At 39.7% G+C, this 25,795-nt stretch overlaps 1 protein-coding gene across 2 annotated transcripts in view; it reads right to left on the bottom strand.

Annotated features, from left to right (window-relative positions):
• LOC127574073 (clavesin-1) overlaps positions 1–19,911 on the bottom strand; it is a 68,672-nt gene extending 48,761 nt beyond the window's left edge. Inside the window, exons 1-3 of one of the 2 annotated variants that reach the window (XM_052022716.1) lie at positions 19,799–19,911; positions 17,680–18,272; positions 1,655–1,829 (exon numbers count right to left, since the gene is read on the bottom strand). In XM_052022716.1, coding sequence (XP_051878676.1) covers positions 1,655–1,829; positions 17,680–18,068 — 564 coding nt within the window. In that variant the 5' untranslated portion in view covers positions 18,069–18,272; positions 19,799–19,911. Of the gene's footprint in view, positions 1–1,654; positions 1,830–17,679; positions 18,273–18,987; positions 19,018–19,798 lie in introns of those variants that run through there. The other variant, XM_052022717.1, reaches the window with a different exon arrangement.
• Between the last annotated feature and the right edge of the window lie 5,884 nt (positions 19,912–25,795).

Genomic DNA, 25,795 nt, shown 5'->3' with positions numbered 1-25,795 from the left:
ACTTTGTTACATTTTCTGTAGTTCCATGAACAGTGATGATCACCTGGGATTGATTACTCCACCTTTAATTCTTCTTCGGCTATTAGCATTCTTTTATTCTCACTAGCATAGATTTTCCTCTGGGGCATCTCACTAAGGAGAAACAATATCTCCTCAGTGCCCAGCACCTGCGACCAAAAAGGTATCAACAAATTTACTTCTATCAGTCTGCCTCCTCTTAATGTGGAATCATTCCTCACCCAATGGCACCAGAATCTTCTAAATAATTCAGAGCACCAGCCCATGAAGAGTTGAAGCTAGTAAAAGCAGATGTGTTTGCAACTACTTGGATTCTCTCAGGACACCTGCAAGCTACTGAGTTTACAGGGATCCATATAGCAATACTATTGCCTTATTCCATTTGTCTTCTAGAGTTTGGATTGTGGGACAGGCTGGATATAAAGGGCTGTAATCACCCCTCGAAATGATGGATATGTCTGTACTCTCCCATTGTCTACTCCAGACACAAGCCCAGCTCCGTCATTTGGGAGTGCTGAGGCAGTCCAAGCATAGCATTGGTTGGGTAGAGCAATGGTGCTCATCACCTTTTTCCCTTCACTAACATTCCTCGGGTGCAGGGAAAAGGGAAAAAAAAAGACCTATGAATGTTTGCTCCTCCTTGCCAAACATTTATTTTCCTCTGACAACAGTAGTTTGTTACTCTTTGTTTATAGTAACAAGGTTTCTCTGGTCCCTGCCTTCCATCCTACCAAGCTGATTTTTTTTTTGCAGATTGTCTCCGACCACTTCTACAAGATGACCCCAACAAGAAGCACCCCTTTATCCATTACTGTTTCCTTTGGGATATTATTGTCTTCCCTTATCAGTCTGGATGTTGCACTCATGAATACAAGAAAAAGCCTTGCTGATATTGGACCTTTTGCTTTCCTCTAGGTCTAACCTCTCTCTTTTTCTATTTTTCCCAGGACCACACAGCAGACAATGGCTGTCCAGTTTTCCCCAGTACCTTAGCTGAAAATATACAAAACTCTTGGTCTATTGAAAATGTGCCAATTAGGCTGCTTCTCACTCTAATAATGTTCCAATGGGCCACAGAAGTGTGGAATTCCTTACCACTGCATGCACCTCCTTCTTGCTAAATCATTGAGGTTTTAAAACTCAAATTTGATGTCTTTTCAATGTTTTCCTTTTTTATTTGCCTCACTCCCTTTCACTTTGTGACACCCTACTTAGCTCTTCCACCCTGATGTCTTTAAATATCTTACTGATCCTTATCTATACTTTTCAATTTAATTATATTTTACTCATTAACCCTACTGTACCTCACTGAGGCTGAACAGCTTTCCCGAGCTTAAAGTCAACCAGGTCTGTTCTAAAAAGAATACTCTTGAGAGAAGAATGTAATGGCTCTGAACAACTGGACTTCCAGTTTCTTTCCCTCATAATTGGGAAGTGTCTAACATCTGCACAGTGCCCCTTACTGATGTGGAAGTCACCTTTCAAGAAGCTACATCCTATTATTGTGCCTTATTTAGGTAATGAACCAATGAGTCATGTACTATATTTTCTCAAATCATGGAGGTTATAGATTGTAAAACAATGAAGCTTTTCATTCCAAAGTCCAGAAGGAAAATAAGCATGCAGAATCACTAACCTGCAATCCCTCTATGGCTAGTCTTAGTATAGTGGGAGTCAGCTTGGAAGCTTGTTTGAATGTGAAGTTACTCCAGTCTATAATTAGCACAAATCCATTTATCTGTAACTCTGGATCTTCAATAAGAATTTCCAAGGACAGAAGAATAGCTCGGAGAATGTCCACAAAGGTATTCCTGAAAGAGAGTGCCATACAAGAACAAAGGGATTAGAATTCTTCTCCATGGTCTGTGGAGCATGAAAGAATCCACAGATATCTGATTTTGAAACAAGATTACAATTTTGGAATTTCACTGGTGAAAGAATTTATTTTAACCTATGGCTCATTTCTTCTTATCTATGCATAAGACTTTACAGGTTCCAAACCAGATGCTAAAATTCTAAATTATTTTTTCTAAGTTCAAATTTACAATAATTCAGACTCTGATATTTTTTGGATCAATTTATAATGTGCAATCTGATTAAATTAGAATGTTTGGTACTTCTTACAGTTACAGGTCCTCCCCAGTTTAGGGCAGGGTTCCATTCCAGTGAACTGTTTGTAATCTGGACAGTTTGCAAGTCAAAAATGTGGCTGTGAACCGAGTTCCCAAGAGGCACAAGATGCCTGCAGCATCACAGCAACCAACAGATCCATCCCACTGCTCTCCCAAACACTCAGTCATATGTACAGGCCGTACATAAGTCAGACGTTTGTAATCTGGAGAGGACCTGTATTTCATTCAGTCCCATAAGTATTGAAAAGCTTGTTATAAGGACATTTGGTAGTACTTTTGTATTAATGGAAAGCAGTTTCGGCCTAATATAGACCCAGGTCCAATTTTGGCAAGAGGTGTGAAACAGAATAACTGTGGAAGGTAGTGTCCCTGTATTATAACAGTATGTCTTGAGCAGTATAGCTGTAATCAGTGCAAAGCAAGATACTGAAAGAACTTTTAAAGATTTTTTTAAATCTTTCAGCGTTGACATTAAAATTGACATGATAATACAGTACGACAACCATAGAATGCCAACTTGGCATAACTCAGTGTGGGTGGTCTTGTATAAATATCTATAAATGCCAATCTTGGACTAGTATATTTAATATAACAGTGTCCATGTTTTACACATTAGCAGCTTCTTGTAAAATAACCTTTTATCAAGGGTGTAGTTATGCTGTCGCTATGAGTTGCTCCTGGCTGAACTCACAATGCATTTAAAATTTAATGGTGAGAGTGAAATTTATAGGTACATGTGCACAGAGCCAACTCCTGCTTCTTAAGACCTCAGCCTGCAGCCAAGCAGTGTAAATCAAATTTTGCCAGGCTAGATATGACTTCTTAACTACTGGCTTCAGCTACAGTAGGAATGAAGATTAATCTTTTGAAAATGGAATAGTTAGAATTTTAACTTTTGTTCATTGAATATCCCATACCTCAATAGATTGCACACAAATAATGCAGATTGCTTTTACAAATGAGCCACATAAATCATAATCCTATTCCTCCTATTCTTAACAGATAGAATTAGCATCAAAAATTGTTAAAATGCCATTTCAGAAAAAAAAGTAATCAGAAACAAGAAATGAATTTGTATTATTGGAGTTTGATTGCTTGTGTATGGAAGGATCAGCTGCCAGCTATACTCAGCTCCTGACGTTCTATTCCACTGACTTTAACAGAACCAATTGAGCAGGAGGTGAAGACTTTCAGTGGCCAATACTCTCATATCTATTTAGAACTGTTAGCCAAAGACAAATTTATCCAAGTGTCTGTTGTGGAACAAAATATTTCAATATATCTAAACCTGTAACTTTGGAACTGGAATACAGCCAAAAGTGGGCTAAAATTGGACACCCTAAACAATTAGCTTCCAGGGCTTCTGAATCTTTATGAGTAGCCATTTTAAGCAAATTTTTCCCATGCATTTGTATGAAGCACACCCACACTCTGAAGTTAAAAACTCAGCTACTGATCAGAGAAGCTGTTTAAAATATGCAGCATGCTTTAACAATTAATTGAGGTTATTATGACATAATATTTGGGTGGGATCTTCTTTTAACACAACAAATTAAGTGCAAGCAATATTTAAATGAGTGATGATCGGACATGTAGATGGAATGTATTGGAACTTCCAAACAATCTCATATTTCAAGGTTATATTTAATAGCTGTTTTAAGTCAGTGGTGGAAAGGGTGAGCAGCTTCAAGTTCCTGGGGGTCAATATCTCAGAGGATCTATCCTGGGCCCAACACATTGATGCAATCACGAAGAAGGCACACCAGCAGCACTACTTTGTCAGGAGTTTGAGGAGATTTGGTATGTCACTAAAGACTCTTGCAAATTTATATAGATGTACAGTGGAGAACATTCTGATTGGCTGCATCACAGCCTGGTATGGAGTCTCCAATGCACAGGATTGCAAGAGACTGCAGAGGGTTGTAGGCTCAGCCAGCTCCATCACGGGCACAACCCTCCCCACCATTGACGACATCTTCAAGAGGCCTTGCCTCAAGAAGGTGACATCCATTACTAAGGACCCTCACCATCCGGGACATACCCTCTTCTTGTTACTACCATCAGGGAGGAGGTACAGGAGCCTGAAGACCCAAACTCAGTGATTTAGGAACAGCTTCTTCCCCTCCACCATTAGATTTTTGAACGGTTAACTATTAATTTATTTTGTAATTTATAGTAATTTTATGTCTTTGCACTGTAGTGCTGCTGCAAAACAACAAATTTCATGACATATGTCAGTGATAATAGACCTGATTTTGATTCTGAAATTTATGTAAAACCCATTTTTGTCTCCTGAAGTACTTTAAGGAAGTAAAGGAGTAATATTTAGTGTTTGTTGGAGGTTAGTTGTTTTGCAATCTTTGCAACTTAACTGATCTGTTGTGCTCATCCTTGGTACATCGGGATCCAGTCAAATTACCAAGCCAAAACCTGCCATTGGGTTCACGTAATATTAGATATAAATGTATTGTTATTGAATTGTGATATTAAAACTATAATGCTCTTTATTTCCCTTTACCCACATAAGTAAAAGACTTTTAAAATCTTAGCTTGTTCTCTCTCTTTGCCACTTCTCAACCTGTTTATTATTCTATTTTTTGACCTTGCAGTTTTGCATTATAGCCTTTCGTCGCAAACATTTTAAATGAAGATTGCACGTGTTGAAAATAGCATGTGATAACATGTCATTGCTTCTGATATACTATTATATCTACAAATAGAAAGAACAATTATAATTTGTTGATTCCCTATTCCACAAGTTCATCCAGAGTTAATAGCTGGTCCAGACTCTCCCTCTTGATGTCATCTCCAAGAAAGAGGACAGGAAGTTCTGGGAGACTGTGCTGTCTGTGGTTTTCAAACTGTATAGCCTGACATAGAAGGATTTGCAGATCCTCATAACGTTAGGTTGCTGGGATGTTGCAGAGCCATCCTCTTCCTTAAGACTGCTGCTCCCTCTACAAGGCCTTAGGAAGAAGAAATGTATCCCACTTCACAGAGAAGACCCTGGATTGAAAGATAATCTTGGAGTACTCCAAGGTAAAGAGTGAGGCTTGTGGCTCTTCCTCAACACTGACTCCACTGACCATAGAAGGAGCAGATCCAGCAAGCTTTTCTGGCATTGGCGAATTTCCCTCTGACTCTTTCTTGCCTTCTAAACACCTTTGAGGATGAAGAATCTTTTGATGTTTTCTTTGATTGATTCCCACCAGCGCACCAGAGAATCAAAGAGAAGCTTCACAGTTCTCCAATTTGTGTAATCTCTTTTAAGTTCCTTGATGTTTTCTCTGGACATCAGTTTTACTCTTAGCTTCCATATCCCCCTGCCAGCCTTCTGGTCTTTCTGTAGGTGACAGTCAACCAGAAGAAGGCAGTGGTCAGAAAAACACTGGTGTGACTTTGTGGATCTGACCATGAGCATCTGGATGCAATCATAAGAAAAGCATGCCAGCACCTTTACTTTCTTAGGAGGTTCAGCTTGTCACTGAACACTCTAACAAACTTCTACAGGTGTACTGTTGAAAGTATCCTGACTGGTTGCATCATGGTCTGGTATGGCAATTCAAATGCACAGGAACGTAAGAAGCTGCAGGGGGTAGTGGACTCTGCCCACTACATCATGGGCACATCCCTCCCCACCACCGGTAGAATCTACAGGAGGTGCTGCCTCAAGCAGGCAACATCCATCATCAAAGATCCCCACCATCCAGACCATGCCATCTTCTCACAGATACCATCGGGCAGGAGCTACAGAAGCCTGAAGTCCCACACCACCAGGTTCAAGAACAGCTACTTCTCTTCAACCATTTAGTTCTTGAATCAACTGGCAAAATCCTAATCACTACAGTTTAGCAACACTATGACCATTCTGATAACTTTGCACTAAAATGGACTTTGTTTTGTTCTAATTGTGTTTTTATTCTTATAAAAAGATGTATAATTTATGTTTAATTTATGTTTTTCTTGTGAATGCTGCTTATCTGATGCTGTGTGCCTGTGATGCTGCTGCAAGTAAGTTTTTCATTGCACCTGTGCGTACATGTACTTGTGCATATGGCAATAAACTCGAGTTTGGCTTTTGGAACACAAACAAGATGTCCATCCATAATTGGACTGAGTCGCCTGGTCTGAAACAAATGGATAACCGTGATACTCTGTCTGCACAGCTTGGCAACTTTTACTACTTCACTCAGGAGCCTGAATGTAGTATCCAGTTTGGAAATGTCTCCTGCCGGATCGCCCAATCATATCAACAATGTTCTTGAAGTCACTGCCCAGAACAACTGACAGGAATGTCAGCAGCAACAGTGTGAGCTGCTAGAAGATGGCCAGCCATGGACTTAGAGCAGAATCACATATCACCAAGCCAGAGCAGATGCCTTTGTACATTTTGTCCTCCACAAGGCTGCCACCCACCTCTCCGTGATGGTGCAATTGTCTACCTGCAGCAGATTGCCCAGGCCATAAAGAAGTGATCACTGTTGCCTCCACAGATTGATCGCTTGAAGAACCACCATTAAGAACACTGCCGTAGCTGCAAAGGTGTGGTGAGCTGCACTTCTGTAAAAATAGGTCGGCCTTGACCTTGGTGAGGTATTGTGAGGTTGTAATACACTATGTAGTTTTGACCTCCACACTGTGCTGTTGATCAATATACTACTCCTCCTCCTCTTCCTCCCCTTCCCCCATCTTCTCCCTCCTTGACATAGTTCTTACCACCTGAGGTGATGGTTCAGGCCAGAGTTCTGGTGACCTTTGGAGTAGCTGTGAATTCTGCCTTCTGTCTCTGTGTCTCCTGTCAGCTGGTTGCACTTATGTTTCGGGCAGGCTTTGTAGAGGTGACCCACCTTCTCACTCCATTGTCCTGCCAGGAGTCAAGTGTCTGGTGGCCCTCCTTCCTGCTATATTGGTGGGGTTCCACACCCCATGCCCTGGTGGTTGACTAACCCTCCTTGGTATGGCTCCTGGGAGATCACAGATACAGAGAGTGGTGAACCTCTGGAATTCTCCACCCTGAGAGTTGTGGACGCTCGCTCATTGGAAGTTTTTAAAGTGGAGGTAGATAGATTTTTGAAAGCTTGGGGGATTAATAGCTATGGGGATCTGGCACAGAGAAAGAGACGTGGGATAGATCAACCTGAACATATTGAGTAGCGGGGCAGACTCAAGGGGCTGAGTGGCCTACTCCTGTTCCTATTTTCCTGAATTCTTGTCTTCTCACATGTTAGATAAGTATCCTCATCTTGAAAGAACTGCCCTGTTGTAGCCAGTCTCTTCCCCTCAGGTAATTACTGACACCCAAACTACTTTCCAGCTTGTCATGATCTTACAGTAATTCAGTTCTCCCATTGCCTGACAAACTTGCTTTATCGCATGGTTGGCGAGCATCTTTAGTGGCTTGATTATTCAGTGTATATTTTGATTTGTGTGAAAGACCCACACTGATTGGTAAATGGACTAAATTACCAACTCAACCACCATCACAGAGCTGTGATGTAAATACCCCAGAGCAGAACAACAACAGAAAAGGCAAGCAATCTGTGATATATAATTGAAAAGCTTTCTTTTGAGTCATCTTGTGTCATGCCGACAGCACTACGCATGATCTAAGTTACTCTGGGAGTGAACTGCCTAATGTGTTTGCATAAATATTCTGTGTATTCATTTGGCACAGTTGCCAGTTGCTTAAAATAAATGGATTAACAATTCTATTGAAAGGTGAACATGTTAACCAATAACATACCTGAATAAATTAAGCTCTTTCAGGTATGAATATGATAATATTGTCATATTGTCTGACTCAAATTAAGATATTTCACTTAGAAACTAATTATGACCTTAGAATTTCCTAAAAATGCTTTACAGCCACTGATTTACTCTTGAAATCCAAATCCTTTTACTATGCAATTCTAGCATCACAGGAACAGAGGTATATTCTGTGCATTGTCTGTACCTATGTGACTGTGATGCTGCTGCAAACAGGATTTTCATTGTATTGTACCTCACCAAACTTGTACACATGTCAATAAACTCGACGACTTGACTTTAAACACAAAGCCATGGGTTGTTTGTGAAATCTTCATGTAATAGTTTCTCATCATAGCTCTACTCTATAGAAAGAAAACAAAGGGAAGCCAAGCATGTCTTTGCAGGGGTGGGGTGGTAGGGGGACAAAAAGTACCATGTATTAATTTAGCACATCTCCTCATGATTGGTTTCAGGCCAGGATAGGCACAAGCCTTGTATTTCTCTTTTACCTTTCTGTTACTGCTAGAATGTGTTCTTTTTCTGAATGGAATTGTTGCTCTGCTTTGCCTTACAGCAGGAAAAGCAAAGAGACTTCTATCGCATCAGCTTGATCTTGACTTGAACCTGGGTCCCAGATATGAAAAGGAACATGCTAACCACAGCACCACCTAACCACTGAGTGCAGTGCCTGAGAACAAAAGATTTACTTCAATGTCAGTTTATATGGAAGTTATACATTTATTCTTATGGTCTTATAATAACAAAAATGTAATCTGTCTACTAACAATGCTGCATGAAATAGATTCATGAAAATATACAATTTAAACAGTATTTACTTCATAAAACTGTACCGCAGTTTTGAATAGAGCTGTATTGATTTTTTTAATGTAGGCTGATGTCATTAAAATATCCATTTTATATCATGCTAGTTTGGCAATGAATTAGAAAATAATAATACCACATCGAAAACATCCTTATTATGGTCCCTCATAGTTTTTATGCTCTACTTGGAGGTTCTTTTAAATGCTCCAACAAAAGACCCTGAATCCACATGAGTTTTGTTCTGTATTCCTGCATTGCTAAAGAGGTATTTCTATTTAGTGGCACTGGAAAACATACAAAGAACAGCAACAAAGACGGTCTGGACTTTAAATCACTGAGCTGCAAGAGAAGCAGCTGTTCTCTCTGGAGAAAAAGATGGGCAAGGGGAACATGATCCAAGCTTTTAACATCACTAAAAGAGCCAGGAGGCACAACAGCAAATCAAAAGTAAATAGATTGCAAAGTACGAGCAGACTGTCACAGAGCACAGAGGATGTGGACTCTGATGTGCGTTTCAAAGGAAATTGTCAATCTGAGATCAGAGCAATGAATTCAGGGCTAAGGTTAAAATGGAAGTGAAGTGAATAAGCTAGAGGGTTGAAAGGCTTTTTCTCATTCCCACCTTTCAACGTATTTATTTTTTGCTAATCATCAATATGAACATATAGCTCCAAAATTAATACTTTAAAACAAATTTGATCATATTTTATTTTTATACAAGTGATAGTGTAAATGCCACATTGGATCACCACAGCAAAATAACCATTTTAGATTTCCTTGTTGATGTCCTAGATGACTCATTCACTCATGACTCCTGCTGTATGAGGTCACCCTAAACCAGCTTCACTTTGATTAAGTGCATATACTCTGGCACTTCTTCTGCATCACAATCTGTTGATTTAGTCAAGTTACAAAGCTAATGGAATGAATTTTAGTTGTTCATTTTCAAAGTTCTTACCCCCCTGCCACTACGCAGATGGTGAGAGTTTGGAGCATGGAGTCATATTTGATGACTCACCTGGCCTGTGCCCTTAAGGTCTCTGTTCAAGTATTGCAGGTGGGTCTTAATCTAAACAGGCACAGTTTATCTTATTAGAGGAAAATTAATGCTGCTTTTCAATTATATTACTTACTTTTTGACTTGGAAAGTAACAGAAACGAGAGAGGAAGGGACGACATGCCTAAATAAGATGCTTATACAATTAATTGGTAATTATCTTTGCTTCACCAATAAACATGTCAACTATACTTATATTAAAAGTATATAAGACATGGGAGCAGGAGTAGGTGAAATGCCCTTCAGCTTGCTCTGCTATTCAGTAAGATCATGGCTGATTACATCTTGGCCTCAGCACCATTTTCCCACTCTCTCTTCATATCCCTTATCTTCCTTGCAATTTCAATATCTTCCAACCTCTGCCTTGAATATATTCAATTATTCCATTTTCTCGGTTCCCTGACACAGAGAATTCCAAGGAGTCACAACACTCTGGGAGAAGAAATTCCCCCTCATCTCCACTTTACACGGGCAACATCTTTTCTGAAACAATACCCTATAGTTCCAGATATTACTATGAGGAAAACATCTTCCTAGCATCCACACTGTCAATCCCCTCGGAATCTTGCATGATTCAAAAAAAAATTTCATTCTTCTAAACTCCAATGTGCATAGACCCAATCTGCTCAAACTTTCTTCATATGCCAATCTCTTCATCCTGGGAATCAACCTGATGAATATTGTCTATATTGTCTCAAATGCAAGTATGTCCTTCCTTAAATATGGAGACCAGAATTACACACAGTACTCCAGGCACGGTTTCACAAATGTGAATAGAGATGTATCAAAACGGTCCTCATTTTATACTCCATGCTCTTTGCAATAAAGGTCAACATTCCTTAAGCCTTCGTAATTGCTTGCTGTAGCTATCTATACGCCAACCTTTTGTGCTTCGTGCACTAGGATCCCCAGATTCCTTTGTACTGCAATGTTTTGTATTCTTGTTCAATTTAAACAATAATTTGCTTTTTCATTCTTCCTTCCAAAGTGCATAATCTCACATTTTCCCACATTATACTCCATCTGCGAATTTCTTTCCCATTTACTTCACCTGTCTCTAACCCTTTGTAGACTCTTTGTGTCCACTTCACAACTTGTGAACTGGCCTCTCTTTATATCATGAGTAAATTTGGTGACAGTACATTTACTTCCTTCATTCTAGTCATTAATATAGATTGTAAATAGCTGAGGCCCCAGCACTGATCACTGTGGCACTCCTCTAGTCACTGATTTCCAAACCAAAAATAACTTATTTATCCCGACCCTCTATTTTCTGTTAGTTAGTCAATCTCTTATCCATGCCAATATATTACCCCCAACCCTATGCCCTCTTATCTTCTGCAGGAACCTATTATGTGACACCTTATCAAATACCTTCTGCAAATCCACATACATTACATCTATGTTTTTCTCTTTATTCACCCCTTGGATTCAAAGTATCAAAGGAAGTGAGGGTACTTCCAAATAACTGCCAAAGCCTGACTGTGAAGTTCTTATTAAGTATTAGGTCTCAATTAAAATTGTTTCAGTTCCTTTATTTCAGCTGTTTTATTTTGGTGGTGCAGAATTTGGATCAGTCCATGTACATAAAGAAACCTGGGTTTAAAAGATGGATCTGAAAATAATCATTCATTCCTTTGAAAAGGGAAACAAGCTTCAGACGTTTGAAACCTATCTTATAATTATGAAGAACATGCATTTCTGATGAAAGGTCATGGAAGAAACATTAACCCTGTTTTTGCCTCCACTTATGCTGGTTGACCTGCTGTATATTTTTATTACATACCATTCTCATGTCTGCTTCACCTATTTGTGGTAGCTTGGGAGCAGATTTATAAACCCATACTACATATGATATGATCAAAAAGCAAAAAAACTGCAGGTATTAGAAATCTGAAATAAAAACAGAAAATATTCAGCAGCTCAGGCAGCATATGTGGAGAGAGAAAAATAGAGTTACATCTCAGCTCAATGACTTTTCAACAGAACATTTGCTGCCTGACCTGCATGTTACACAATATTATTTTCTACTCTTAAATGTTCAAATCAAAATAGAGGTAACCTGCCAAAAGAGACAAATAATAATCTACACTAAAAATTAGACAACTTTCAAAACATGCTAGCAACATGTGTTATGATACTTCTCATCCAATTCACACTGTAAATCAAAAGTTAAAGCAAAACAATCTAAGCAATTGCACTGCAAAACAATTTTGGTTCAATGCTAAAGTTCATGTCTCAGGTTTTATAGTACTAATAACTCTGAGGTTGTCAACACTCCACTATATGCCACTGGGTGAAACAGACAGCCATTTCCAGAGTCCACAGATGTCAAGTATGGAAATCTTGAAGTTATTGTTGGTGATACACTGTATCTCCACTAGCTGCATTGTTGCAATTTTTGATATTGTAATGGCATAAATTTAGTCCAAGATGAATGGCCATGGAAACTTTAGATCTAGTGCAGTCAGGAGTCTGTGAGATTTTAACAATTTATAAAGTGCTAACTACCAAATAATCTCTCTGGGCATAGCAAAATTAATTTCATAAATAGATTTCATTAGTTTTCAAAGAGCACAGAAATAGGTCCTTCGGCCCAACGTCTATGCTGACCAAGATGCCTATCTATTCTAATCCCATCTGCCTGCATTTGGCTCCTATCCCTCTAAATCTTTCCTATCCACATATTTGTCCAACTTTTTTTTAAATGTTGTAATTGTTCCTGCCTCTAACAGCTCCTTTGGCAGCTCATTCCATATACCCACCGCTCTCTGAGTGAAAAACTTGCCTCTCAGATCCTCTTTAAATCTCACCTTGGAGTGGAGTATTCTTCCCTGAGAAAACTTCCTGACTTTTAAAAAATAGTATTTTTCATTAGTTTGTCTCTCTCCTTTGCATTTCTTCCTTAATTCATTTATCTGAGTCAATCTATTGCAGTTTTATTATTATTATTGTTGTTGTTGATATTAATAAATTAATTAATATTAATGATTATTAAGATCTAGTGTGGAGATTTAAGGCTAATTTTTATTTCTCATTTTTTCTTAAATTTTGTGTTTTGCAGTTTGCACGTTTCGCTGACTATTTTTTCATCTGAATGGTTAAAAAGCTTCTCGGACTTTGCCATTACTGATTCTCTGGAGAGGATGTAGAGGCCACTGCATTGGTTCAAAAGTGAGATTAGTAGAAATCTCCTCTGACAAGCTAGAAAGCAGTCTCCTGATAACTGGATGACATTCCTGCACTCCTAACAGCACAATCTAAATCATTGTGCAAACCCAGTCAGAATCCAGTGACAAACGTCACCTGACAGAGAAAGATAGGGTTTTCCCCTTGTTCACTTCAGATACATGTTGGGCTTTGTCTGCCAGTTTACATGCTCAATTTACTGTCACTATGGAGAAATCTTGATGTTGCATCATTTTTAAGTCATTTACAAGATCAGGACATTGCTAGCAAGGCCAATATGTATTGCCATTCATACTTGCCCTTTAGAAGATAGTGGTGAGCCAACTTCTTGAACAGCTGCAATCTTTTTGGTGATGATACACTAATGATATTGTGGGGAGGGAGTTTCAAAATTTAGTTCCACTGATAATGGAAGAATGGCAATATATTCCCAAATTAGGATGGTATATGACTTGAAAGGGAACCTGTGGCATTTCTATGTCCATATTGCCTTTGTCCTTCTTTGTGGTGGCAGTCATGCATTTGGAAGGTGCTAAAAAAGTCATGCGCAGCTGTTACAGTGTATTTGACACTACAACCATGGTGACTGGAGGTGGAGGGAATGAAGGTGTAGTAGGTGAACAGGGTGCCAATCAAGCAGGTAGCTTTCTCCTGGATGTTGTCAATCTTCTTGAGAGATGTTAAAGCTGCAGGCAAGTGGAGGACATTCCATTCATGCTTCTGACTTTCCTTATGCATGATAAAGAGACTTTGGGCTATCAGGATGTGAATCACTTGCTGCAGGGAACTCTGATCTGTATTTAAGTTGACTGGTCCAAGTTGAGTGAACTAAGTTCTTGGTCAAAGGTGATCCCCCGTATACTGATGGTGGGAAACTCAGGGATGGTTGAATGTCAAGTCTTGGTAGTTTAATTCTCTCTCTGTTTAGAAATGTGTGGCATGGACATTATTTGTCCTTCATCAGCCCATGCCCGGATGTTGGCTGGGTCTTTCCAGGCAATCTACAGGTATAGGGTGCTTCATTATCTACAGAGCAATGAATAGAATTGACAGTCAACCAATTTCTCCTGGAATTTTTTTTTAGCCAGTAACAGAGGGATCTGTTTCACTTAAACATACGGAATGATAGTTGGCCATTCATTCAAATGTAATTTCAATATGTTACATATTGCGGAATCTATTTAAAATCATTGACAATTTTTAAAAATTATTTTAAATAATATTCATTACAGATTGTAACATTTATTGACCATAAAGTTCATCTATAATTACAGAGAGACCTTAATTGAGGTTTGACATCTGGATAGGAAAGACATGGTAGTATTTCAGATGGAATTCTTCTCTACAACAGCAAACTATTTTACTCTTGCAGATGTTAGTTAACCTGCCACATACTTCCAACCTGGTCTGTTTTGAACTGTACTAAGAACTGGTTTTGATTTTATCTTAAAGTCCAAAATATTTTTATGATTTTATTTCAGTCTTTTAAAATAACAGTTTTAGAATGTTTTGTTTTATTTACAATGTTTTAATAATGTAAAGAAAATTTTGACCAGCTATTGAACAGTGAGCAATGTTCCATAAATATCATCATTTCAACTGAAATAAAAATAATTATCACATTTAAGAAATATTGATGCAATTGCTTGAACTTTTTTTTTAGAAAGTGCAAGAAAAGTATAACCAAAAGAAACTGATGATGCTATTTTAAAAAATATTTTCTTGGTTCATTTCACTCCAGTGAGAAAATTGCAAGGCGTTATGAACTGAAAACAAAAGAAGCACAAGTAAATATTAAACATTCTGCCAAGGTTCTTACTCCAAAATTAAGAAATATAATATTATTAACCAAATAAGCAGGGGTGCAAATACATATTTGGTAAAATCATACATTAATAACTAGTGTTGAAAATGAATTTTGTTACAACTTAAATGCATGATTAGAAAGAGGCATTTCTTGAAATCATCCTGCTTCTATCAGGGGTTCTGTTTGCTTAGACTGTAAATGGATAGTAAATATGATTTTGTTCACAATGTTTACTGAATAAATAATCTTTGCTTTGCTGCTAAACTGTAAAATAAACTGTTTGGTATTAAGTCCTGTCACAGATCCTGCCTTCAACTCACTGGCTGACAGCACTATCAAGGACATTAAACTTGTGTGAGGGGTATTAAAATGAAACCAGTAGCTGCAGATTGATTCTGGCCTGGTATAACCTTACTCCCTGGGGGCTAATTGAATTCACAGGACCAGGCTTTTATGCACACACACAGATCCTCCAAATACCATTCAGATTTTAAGGGGCTGAAATTTTAGAGGGTTCCTCAGATTCAGTGGGAGGTTGGCAGAAATCCTGCCATTTCCCCTGAAGTCAAGGTATGAATTTAGGACAATCCCAATGGACATTCCAAACATAAATCTCTGACAAAAGGGCCCAGAATATTCATATTTTAAAAACCTAGCAGGCAAAAATTCAAAAAGGTACTAGATTACAGATACAAAGCATAAGGAACATTTCCATTAAAGGTCTGTTCAGGCATAAAATTATAATCCAATCTGACCACAGCCAATGTGAACCTAACCTGAGCCCCTATAATTTTGCCATATTTGACCTGGCCTCAAGACGTTTGCACAATGGCAGATGGAAGACTGGTGATGTTACACATACTCTGTGACAGAACAGAGCACACATAAGCAAATCATCCTGCATCAAGTAATGAGTGCACAGCATGGGGTGCCACGGCCTGGCTTATCCCAGACTGAAATGTTGTGTCAGGGTACACCACCGACCCAAGCTGAACTCAGCACAGGTAGCTGGGTACACATTCAGATCAGGTAACCAGGCTTAATCTCAGTGCATAGCCATGTGTACCATATGGATAATATCTATGGACCTAAAGTTGTGTGCACTTAGAAGAGCTTTAAGACTTAACTAACTGAGTGTGCAGGAGTAATAAGCAGGCAGAAGACAAGAAAACAAAGGATACAAAAGGCCAACTGGTTAATACTATGAATGATTACCTCCTTAAAACAGTTGCAAGAGTTGAAATAAATAACACATCTTCCCTAAGCAGTAATAATACATAAATACAACTAATGAGATGGAAGCCCTAGTGGTCTAATGAAACAAATACATTTCCAGGGAAAGATATTATTTACTTCAAATCAATAAAAGGAACAGAGAAGGTACTAGACCATATTAAACTGGCTAATGCAATGGTCATTTTCAACAAGAACTAAGTAGTCAATTTAATTTCACATGTAATAGAATGAAACTTTTTTGAGTAGGTAATAATGACCTGGCAAAAAATAGTCAACAAAGATTCAGAAGGGAACATACTGCCTGATAAAACTTTGAGGAAGTGATGTCTCAAATGTTTTATGGAAAAGCCTACAAAACAGTGCACACAGGCTTCAAAGAGCATTTGTAGAGTGGAAGGTTGGATTCCAAAACTCAATATGATTCGCTACCTTTGTAGATGATTGCGATTTGGGAGAGGGCACTGAGATTGAAGAGTCAGTTCAGAAGCATAGAATAAATTAGACACCATGCGTAAGGGTCAAAACACTGTTCATGAAAGTTAAGGCTTACTGGACACAGTGATATAGGAAGGAAACTATACCCCTTGTCTTCTCTGTAAAGAGGACTGAAATTTCCAATCTAAGAGAACTAAAGTCCTTGTGGACAGTGAGGGAGTCTTGTAGCCCATGGGAACCAAACAACAATAATATTCCCACCCAAAAAAAGATAAAGTGACTAAACCTCCTCACTTTCAGAGCTGGCCAAGTGTCTGGGACATTCATTTGATGACTGTTGGCATTAATAATGCCAGGCCTTGTTCACAACAGTGGTGAGGCCTTCTCTCGGCATCATTGGGTGGTCACTTGGTGTCCTTCATCAGCTCGAAACCCACAATCCATACACGGAGGGACCTACCTCAACATAACTCAACAGAGTAAAAGTACCAACCAAAGCACCCAAAATGGCAGAGTACAAGTCAGAACAACTCTTACTCAAACTCTATAGTGCTCTGGTCAGTCTGCAACTTGTTTTCATCAACAGAATGCAAGGATACCTTCAAGTTCTAGATGAATTACAAAACAGGGTTACAGGGCTGATCTCCAGCGTTAAAGGACTGAAGTATGATGTGACTAATCTAAGTGAACTGTAAAAAATAGCAAATAGTAAATGCAGACTGTTAACTTAAACTGATTTGTAATAGGACAATAAGGGGCTAGGAACCAATGTTGAAAAATGTAGCATTTTAAATTGATCTATGTTGCAAAGGATTTCTTTGCACCAGAGAGTGATCAATCAATGCATTACAGTTCTGACAGAGGAGTGGGATCAAAAATGAAGTTTTTAATGTTACTTAGGATTGGAGGAATTTTCTAAATTAGTTCATTGTTCTTCACCTGTAATTAGCTTGTGATTTGCAGTGTTGTGTAAAACGTGCTCAGGAAGAACAAGGACATTTTTAAATCACCATTCCTGCAATCCTGGACTTTGCAAGCATTGACAAGACCAAACATTGGGAGACAGAATCTTAAGATAATCATCCCGCAATAACAGGGAAATAGCAGTGTATAATGGTTCTATATTTTTTATTGCAGTATCTGTGCACTACCAGTGGGAGAGCGTTTCTAAAGCACTTTAATCCATCGTGCATTGTCAAACATGAATTGAGGAAAAGTAGAACCTTTACATTTACCTACTCTGGTCCCAGTTGGCAGCGAACAGCACCAGAATCTTCCTCCCGTCGTGATCCGCCTGTTGGAGGACTCCCGGAAAGCCATCCATCAGTGCCCGTTTGATGCCAGGGTCGTCTGCTTTGAAGTTTTTGAACATGTCTAGGTTCTGTTGCCGATACTGGAAATACTGAGCAAGCAGTTTGAAGGCCTCGAAGTGGTTAAACTTCCTGGCTCTCAGAAAGCGCAGGATGAATGCATCGTCCGTGCGTAGGAAGCCGATATCCGGACGGGTTATGATCATGTCTCTGACCTGCTGGATGTCCTGGTGTAAGGCATCCGCGTTCTCATTCAGCTCCAACCGAGATTTCTCGATGGTTTCAGCGCGGAGCCCAGCCTGCAGATGAGTCATTTTAACAACGACTAAAACCACGATCTTGCTCTTATTTTTTGGCGATAGGACTATCAGTGATCACACATCCCCGACACCACCAGCGTTGTGTCCATTGTCCCTTCTCGCAGCCGCTGGGTTCGTCAATAGGCTTTGCTTATTGAACAGTCTCTTCCATCTGTTGACTAAACATGTTGCTGAAGGGAAGCCACATGGCCGGACTTTCTGCAACATACATGTGCATGCATGAGTGAGATATTGTACTCATTGCTACATAACGATACAGGGGCCATGTTCGAAGCGTTTCACTGCGATCCAGCTCTCCCAGTCTATTCAATACCATACAACCACGAACTTTCCCTTAGTGAACAGCTACTCTCTACTTGGTCTTTATTTACATGGGGATGGAAAAGCAAAAGTGCATTAAAAGCCTTTGTTAAAAATAATGTATTTTGATGAAATGCTATCATCTCTGACGCTTCTGCTGAAGAGGATAATGTTAAAACCGGAGTCAGCTAATTCCAGTGTCTATTGCTAACGGGGTATCCTTCACACACACGAACTTTAATGATTTTGTTTCAAATCTCTGCTCAAAAACAAAAAATCCTTAAAAGGGCCCGGGTATGAAAGATGGTTTGAAGGTCATGGATTTATGAATGCTTAAACAAAAGATAAAATCATGGAATTTCAATTCCAAATTCAGTAAAAAAAATCCTGCAATCCCGTAAAATAAAAGCAGAGTTGATTTATTCGGTTACTGTAAAGCAGTCACACTAATTGCAAGCATCTTGTGAAAAGGTATGTCCTAAACATTGATTAAAATATGTGCAATCCAGTGGATTACAAAAACGTGATTTGTTTTTTTGTTAACAGAATGTCCCTGAATATGGATCTGCCTTTTAGTTGTATCCAGGTAACGGAAATAAATAGTTACACTTACATTAGTTTTCTGCAGAGCCTCCTAATCTTTGTCGCTAAAAAGAAAATCTTGTCCTATGTTCTTTGGTTTCATTTGTGTAGAATTCTCTTGATTTTCCTCAGTTTTGTGTCAAGGATCAATTTTGTTAAACTGTGTAATCTGAGAATACTTTATAAAACGGCCTGTGCCCGTGAGCCCGCCGTATGATCGGTCTGGATAAACACAGCCAGCCTCCAAATGTGGAGCTGGGAATAAACTGGAGCACTGCAGATAGCCAGGAGAAGATGCAGTATTCTTAAATTTACATTTACACCACCGATCAGAAATTCCAGGCTCAGTTACCAATTTATTATATGCGTTGCTCATCGGAAGCAAAGCTGCATTCGAAATGGATTAGATCAACTGATCTAACAAATGAGACCAAAGCCCTTCTGACACGTTTAACACGTTTAACCTCGAAAGATTTGCACATATCGTCATTTAACCCACTGACATGCATTTAAATAATATTGGATTGTAAAACCTAAGAAATGAAAACAAAATAGTAAATGAACATGTTTCAATTGCTATTTTCTGAGGTAACTTAGATGGTGAATTGCTGCTAGCCAGCTAGTTGATGCCTGCACCCCGCCATGGAGAGTGTGCAGAAACCGCAGAGAGTGCTACTGGGGAGCTGGTGCAGCCGGGACCAGCTGAACAGGTGCATGCGGATGAATTGCAGATGGAGGAGCTGTTCATGCAGGGAGGTGCTGGTGAGCAGCCATTGAGAAAAAGACTTGGGATGCTGCAATGAAGGGCAATGAATGCCACCGCTTTAAGAATGGAACCTCACCTTGGTGCGGGAGTTTTTTGTTTGGTTTTTGTGTTTTTTTTATTCTTCCTTCCTCTAATGTCGTATCCTCAGCTGGACGGCGGAATGATGTATTTGCCATCAACCGATTTCTCCTGAGTGTTTTGAATAAAGCCCCCGGACCCAATATGATGCCAGCAATGGGCGTGTTCGTCCTGACTCGTCTGCAACACACTGAGAAGAGCGGCCGGGTCCCAATGCCCGTTGTGATACTCTTCATAATTCCAAGCAGCTTGCTGGACAACCTCAGAGCAAATCTTCTTTGTATAAAAATACATCACGATAACTGTAAAATTACCTTAATTTTTTTCACTTAGGATCTAACTTATTTCACTGAGTTTGTCAATTTTAAATCACAGGGAGGTTGTTTTCCAGGGGTACTGTGATGCTGAGGTGTTTAAACCATCAGATTGTTAGTCCAGAGAGCTGGACTAACTATCCAGAGACCCGAATCCCAATCCCACCACAGCAGATGTGGAATTTAACATTAGTTAATAATCTGAATTTTTTAAATGAATTAGTTTTAGTAATGATAAACAAAACAAAACTACTGGATTACCAGAAAAGTGCATCTGGTTCACCATTGTCCTTCAGGGGAGGATACTTGCCTTCTTTATGAGATCTGGCCTACTTGTGACTCCAACCCCATTGAAGTGCTTGACTCTGAAATGGCCCAGCAAACCACTCAGTTCAAGGGCAATTAGGGATGGGCAATAAATGCTAGTCGTTCCAGCAATGACCAGACCCCAATAAATAAATAAATAAATAAATAAATAAATAAATAAATAAATAAATACGTTTTAGAAGAAGAGCAATATAAATTACAGTCTAATTGTGAAATTGGATATAGATGCTCTGCAGTTGTTCCACTGATATTTTCTAGTTGTTTTGGTGGCTGCAGACACTGTGATAGATACCATCAGATTTTTTGTTTCGCAAACATTTATAGCTATCATACAATATCCACAGCTAATCACATTTCAAATATTTCAATGAACTAATGTTATAAAAAAAGGTGGCATATGTCAGGTATAGGCAGCTGGGATCAAGCAAGTACTTGAGGAGTATAAGGGATGTAGGGGTGCACTTAAGAAGAAAAACAGGAGGGCAAAAAGGGGACACAAGATATCCTTGACGGATAATGTAAAGGAGCATCTTAAAAGACTCTATGTGTATATTATGAGCAAAAGAATAATGAGAGAAATAGGTCCCCTTAAAGATAAGATAAAATTTCTTTATTAGTCACATGTACATTGAAGCCCACAAGTGTTGCCACGCTTCCGACGCCAACACAGCATGCCCACAACTTCCTAACCTGTATATCTTTGGAATGTGGGAGGAAACTGGAGCACCCAGAGGAAACCCACGCAGACATGGGAAGAACGTACAAACTCCTTACAGACAGCGGCTGGAATTGGACCCGGGTTGCTGGCGCTGTAATAATGTTATGCTAACTGCTACATTACCGTGCCTGCCCCACACTATGGTGCCTAAGCAAACTATTTGCTGCCTCCAGATGGATGGAATCCACACTGTAATTCAGGGAGCAGTGGTTCGGCTATTGGAAGGAGACAGTGAGGAGGATCCTAGTGATGACTTTCCCTGTGACAGAGAGGAGGGAGTTATCTCTATAATCACTGTTGTCAATCTTGTCTCCTGTCTTGAAGATGGTCATGATTATAGCACCTCTCAAGTTCCCTGGAATATCCTCCTTTTCCCTGATTGTCTGCTTTATTGCACCTTTTTCTCTGCCTGCACTGCACTTTCTCTGTAACTGTAATACTTTATTCTGCATTCTGTTATTGTTTTCCCTTGAACTACATCAACGCCCTGATGTGATGAAATGATCTGTGTGAATGGCAGGCGAAACAAAGTTTTTCACTGTACCTTGGTACATGTGACAATAATAAACCAATTGACCAGTTTACTGATTTACCAATTTATTTTACCAATGTGGGCAATGAGGCTGTCAATTTGAAGCTCTTCACCACCAAATTTCAGGACTTCAGCAGGGATACCGTCTGCTCCTGAGGCCTTGTTATTTTTGAGTTGGAAAACATCTTACCATGCTTAAAGGCACTGAATAGATGCAAACTGTTGTACAACTATGGCCTCTGTGTATCATGGTTGCACTGGGTATTGATGTTCTGTTTCTAACCAATGGATAATGGAACAAAGCAAAGTTATGCAGGGAGTCTCACTTCCTTTGGGAGTCAATTCAGGCATTAAAAATGAATTTATTCCTCAAGGGGTGACGTTATGTTTGTGAACCTTTTGACTTTTTATTAATGGGCAATGTCTATGCCACTACAGCACTAACATTGAAGCTGCACATCTAACCAACATGTGACATAGGCAACAATCTGACAATGGGAGGTTGCCCAGTTATGCTCCATCCACAGGAAGCAAGACAAAGCTTCCTTTGTGTAAACTTGGAACAGATGTTCTTGGGGAAGTGCACAATGGAAATGTGGAGGTTGTTTAGGGAGTACTTGTATGGGGTTCTGGATAGATTTGTCCCATTGAGGCAGGATAAGGATGGTAGAGTGAAGGGACCGTGGTTGACAAGAGATGTAGAATGTCTTGTCAAGAGGAAGAAAGAAGCTTACCTAAGGTTTAGAAAGCAAGGATCAGACAGGGCTCTGGAGAGTTACATGGTAGCCAGGAGGGAGCTTAAGAATGGACTTAGAAGAGCTAGAAGGGGGCATGAGAAGCCCTTGGCCAGTAGGATTAATGAAAACCCCAAGGTGTACTACACATATGTGAAGAACAGGAGGATGACTGGTGTGATGGTGGGACTGATCAGGGATAAAAGAGGAACCATGTGCCTGGAGTCGAAAGAGGTAGGGGAGGTCCTTAATGAATACTTTGCTTCAGTATTCACCAGAGACAGAGACATTGACGTTTGTGAGGATGGCATACAACAGGCTGATATGCTAGGGCATGTCGATGTGAGGATAGAGGATGTGCTGAAACTTTTGAAAAACATTAGGATAGATAAGTCACTGAGGCCGGACAGGATATATCCAAGGTTATTACGGGAAACGAGGGAAGAGATTGCTGCGCCTTTGCATCCTCACTGGCCACAGGAGTAGTGTCGGATGATTGGAGGGTGGCAAATGTTGTTCCTTTGTTGAAGAAAGGGAGTAGGGATAACCCTGGGAATTACAGGGCAGTGAGTCTTACTTCAGTGGTGGGCAAATTACTGGAGAAGATTCTTAGAGACAGGATTTATGGGCATTTGGAGAAGCATAGGGTGATTAGGGACAGTCAGCATTGGCTTTGTGAGGGGCAGGTCGTGCCTCACGAGCCTGATTGAATTCTTTGAGGATGTGACAAAGCACATTGATGAAGGTAGAGCAATGGATGTGGTGTACATGGATTTTAGTAAGGCATTTGATAAGGTTCCTCATGGAAGGTTCCTTCAGAAAGTCAGGAGGCATGGAATCCAGAGAAACTTGGCTGTGTGGATTCAGAATTGGATCGTTCATAGAGGGTGGTGATAGATGGAGCGTATTCTGCCTGGAGGTCGGTGACCAGTGGTGTTCCGCAGCGACCTGTTCTGGGACCCCTGCTCTTTGTGATTTTGATAAATAACTTGGATGAGGATGTGGAAGGCTGTGTTAGTAAGTTTGCAGATGACACAAAGGTTGGTGGTGTAGTGGATAGTGTAGAAGATTGCTGTAGATTATGAAAGGACATTGATAGGATGCAGAGCTGGGCTAAGAAGCGGCAGATAAAATTCAACCTGGAAAAATTTGAAGTGATACACTTTGGAAGATTGAATTTGAAGGCAACATACAAGGTTAATGGCAGGACTCTTAGCAGTGCAGAGGAACGGAGGGATCTTGGGGTCCACGTCTATAGATTCCTCAAGGTTGCTGCACAAGTTGATAGGGTTGTTAAGAAGGCATATGGGGTGTTGGCCATTAGTTGGGGTACTGAGTTCAAGAGCCATGAGGTAATGCTGCAGCTCTATGAAACTCTGGTTAGACCACACTTGGAGTACTGTGTTCAGTTCTGGTTGCCTCATTATAGGAAGGATGTGGAAGCTTTAGAGAGGGTGCAGAGGAGATTTACCAGGATGCTGCCTGGATTGGAGAGAATGTCTTATGAGGATAGGTTGAGCAAGCCATGGCTTTCCTCTTTGGAGAGAAGGAGGATGAGAGGTGACCTGATAGAGGTGTACAAGATGATAAGAGGCATGGATCGAGTGGACAATCAGAGAATTTTTCCCAGGGCGAAAATGGCTAACATGAGGGGGCATAATTTTAAGGTGATTGGAGGAAGGTATAGGGGAGATGTCAGAGGTAAGTTTCTTACACAGAGAGTGGTCGGTGCGTGGAATGTACTGCCGACAGAGCTGGTGGAGGCAGATACATTAGGGACATTTGAGAAATTCTTAGAAAGCCACAGGAATGATAGAAAAATGGAGGGCTATGAGGGAGGGAAGGGCTAGGTAGATCTTAGAGCAAGATAAAATGTTGGTACAACATTATGGGCTGAAAGGCCAGTTCTGTGCTGTAACGTTCTATGTCTATGTTCTAAATTCTTCTGACCAATTATTGCCCTATAGGTCTGCTGTTAATCCTCTGCAAAGTGATCGAGGACATTGTCAATTAAGCAGCATTTACCAGCAGTGAGCTCACTGATATTTATCTTGGGTTTCATCAGGACCACTCAATTTCTGAACTCTTTGCACTGAAGTTCAAAAATGAGGTGAAAGTAGCTGCCCATGACATGGAGGGAACATTTGATTGAGTGTGACATCATGGACTCCTCATAAAATTGGAAACAATGAAAATCAAAGCAAGAATTTACTGAGATCTCAACTATGCATCCTTCTGTATTGTCACAAACTCAATGACACAATGAATCTTTGATACAACCCCAGATGGGTTCACAGAGTCAGGTGTCTGCATCATTTATGCATTTTCCATTGTAGAGTAGACCCCATAACACAGGAGGGGAACTCAAGTGCTGCATCTTCTCCACGACTGATACTATTTCAGCCTCTATGTGTGTGAAACTGTACTTCCACCTCCTTGCAAAGTTTTATCTCAAAATAATGAGTAAGGTCAGCAATATATATGGCTATTAAGGTTTTCTTTGGATTATTGCAGAATGGTACTGAATGCATTGGAGCTCCATAGAACAATCAGAAAGGAATAGACTAGCTTCCAGTCTTTATAGTTGTTTTATACAAGATTACAGAAGACTAAGTCTCAGAGAAACCTCACATTATTTACACTAGGCTTTGAATTGTTGCCTCATGGGATTATTGTGAAAAAATTGGTATTCATTGTGAGCATTGACTGTACTAGATGTGTCAACTTCATGGTCATTATAATATTGGATACAGACTCACTAGACTCTTGAAAGAGGTGATAAAGGACGTCGTATCAGCTCCAACTCCACCAATTCATCAGTAATGTGATGTAGTGTATATATTTCCAGTTTCTGGTCTGGCATGGATTACTGAAAGAATTGCAACACATTTTAAGGATGACACTGTATGGTTAGTAATTGCATCTAAGGATCTAATGGATTTTACTCACCATCTTGAACAATGCTGTACTTTTGAGATACAAACTCATGCTTCCAAAATGTAGAATATTTGTTTTATACAGCTCAAGAAATGATCCTAATTTAATTTAAAGATGGAAGTCTCTCTGAGGGCAAAGTGCTGATGGATGCAGTTCTCCAGGATCACACTCAATCCAGCATTGCCAGTTCTCGAGGTCTAGACTTCAGTCTTTCTTCAATTATCAACAAAGTTTCAACACAGCTTATGTTTGTGGCATTCTGATATGAGAGTCAAACAAAGTATGTAGGATATGACAAAGGCTACCTAATGTAAATATTGTTCCCACGTGCTGAAGCACGATTCCTTCACCATTCAGAATTATTCAACATCCAAGGAAGAACTTGGAAGAACTTCAAAAAGAATCACGAATCAAGTTGCAAGATGAACCTGTG

This window comes from Pristis pectinata, chromosome 9 (assembly GCF_009764475.1).
Source record: "Pristis pectinata isolate sPriPec2 chromosome 9, sPriPec2.1.pri, whole genome shotgun sequence".
NCBI classification, from domain to species: domain Eukaryota; kingdom Metazoa; phylum Chordata; class Chondrichthyes; order Rhinopristiformes; family Pristidae; genus Pristis; species Pristis pectinata.
This window is presented reverse-complemented; position numbering and strand designations above follow the sequence as displayed.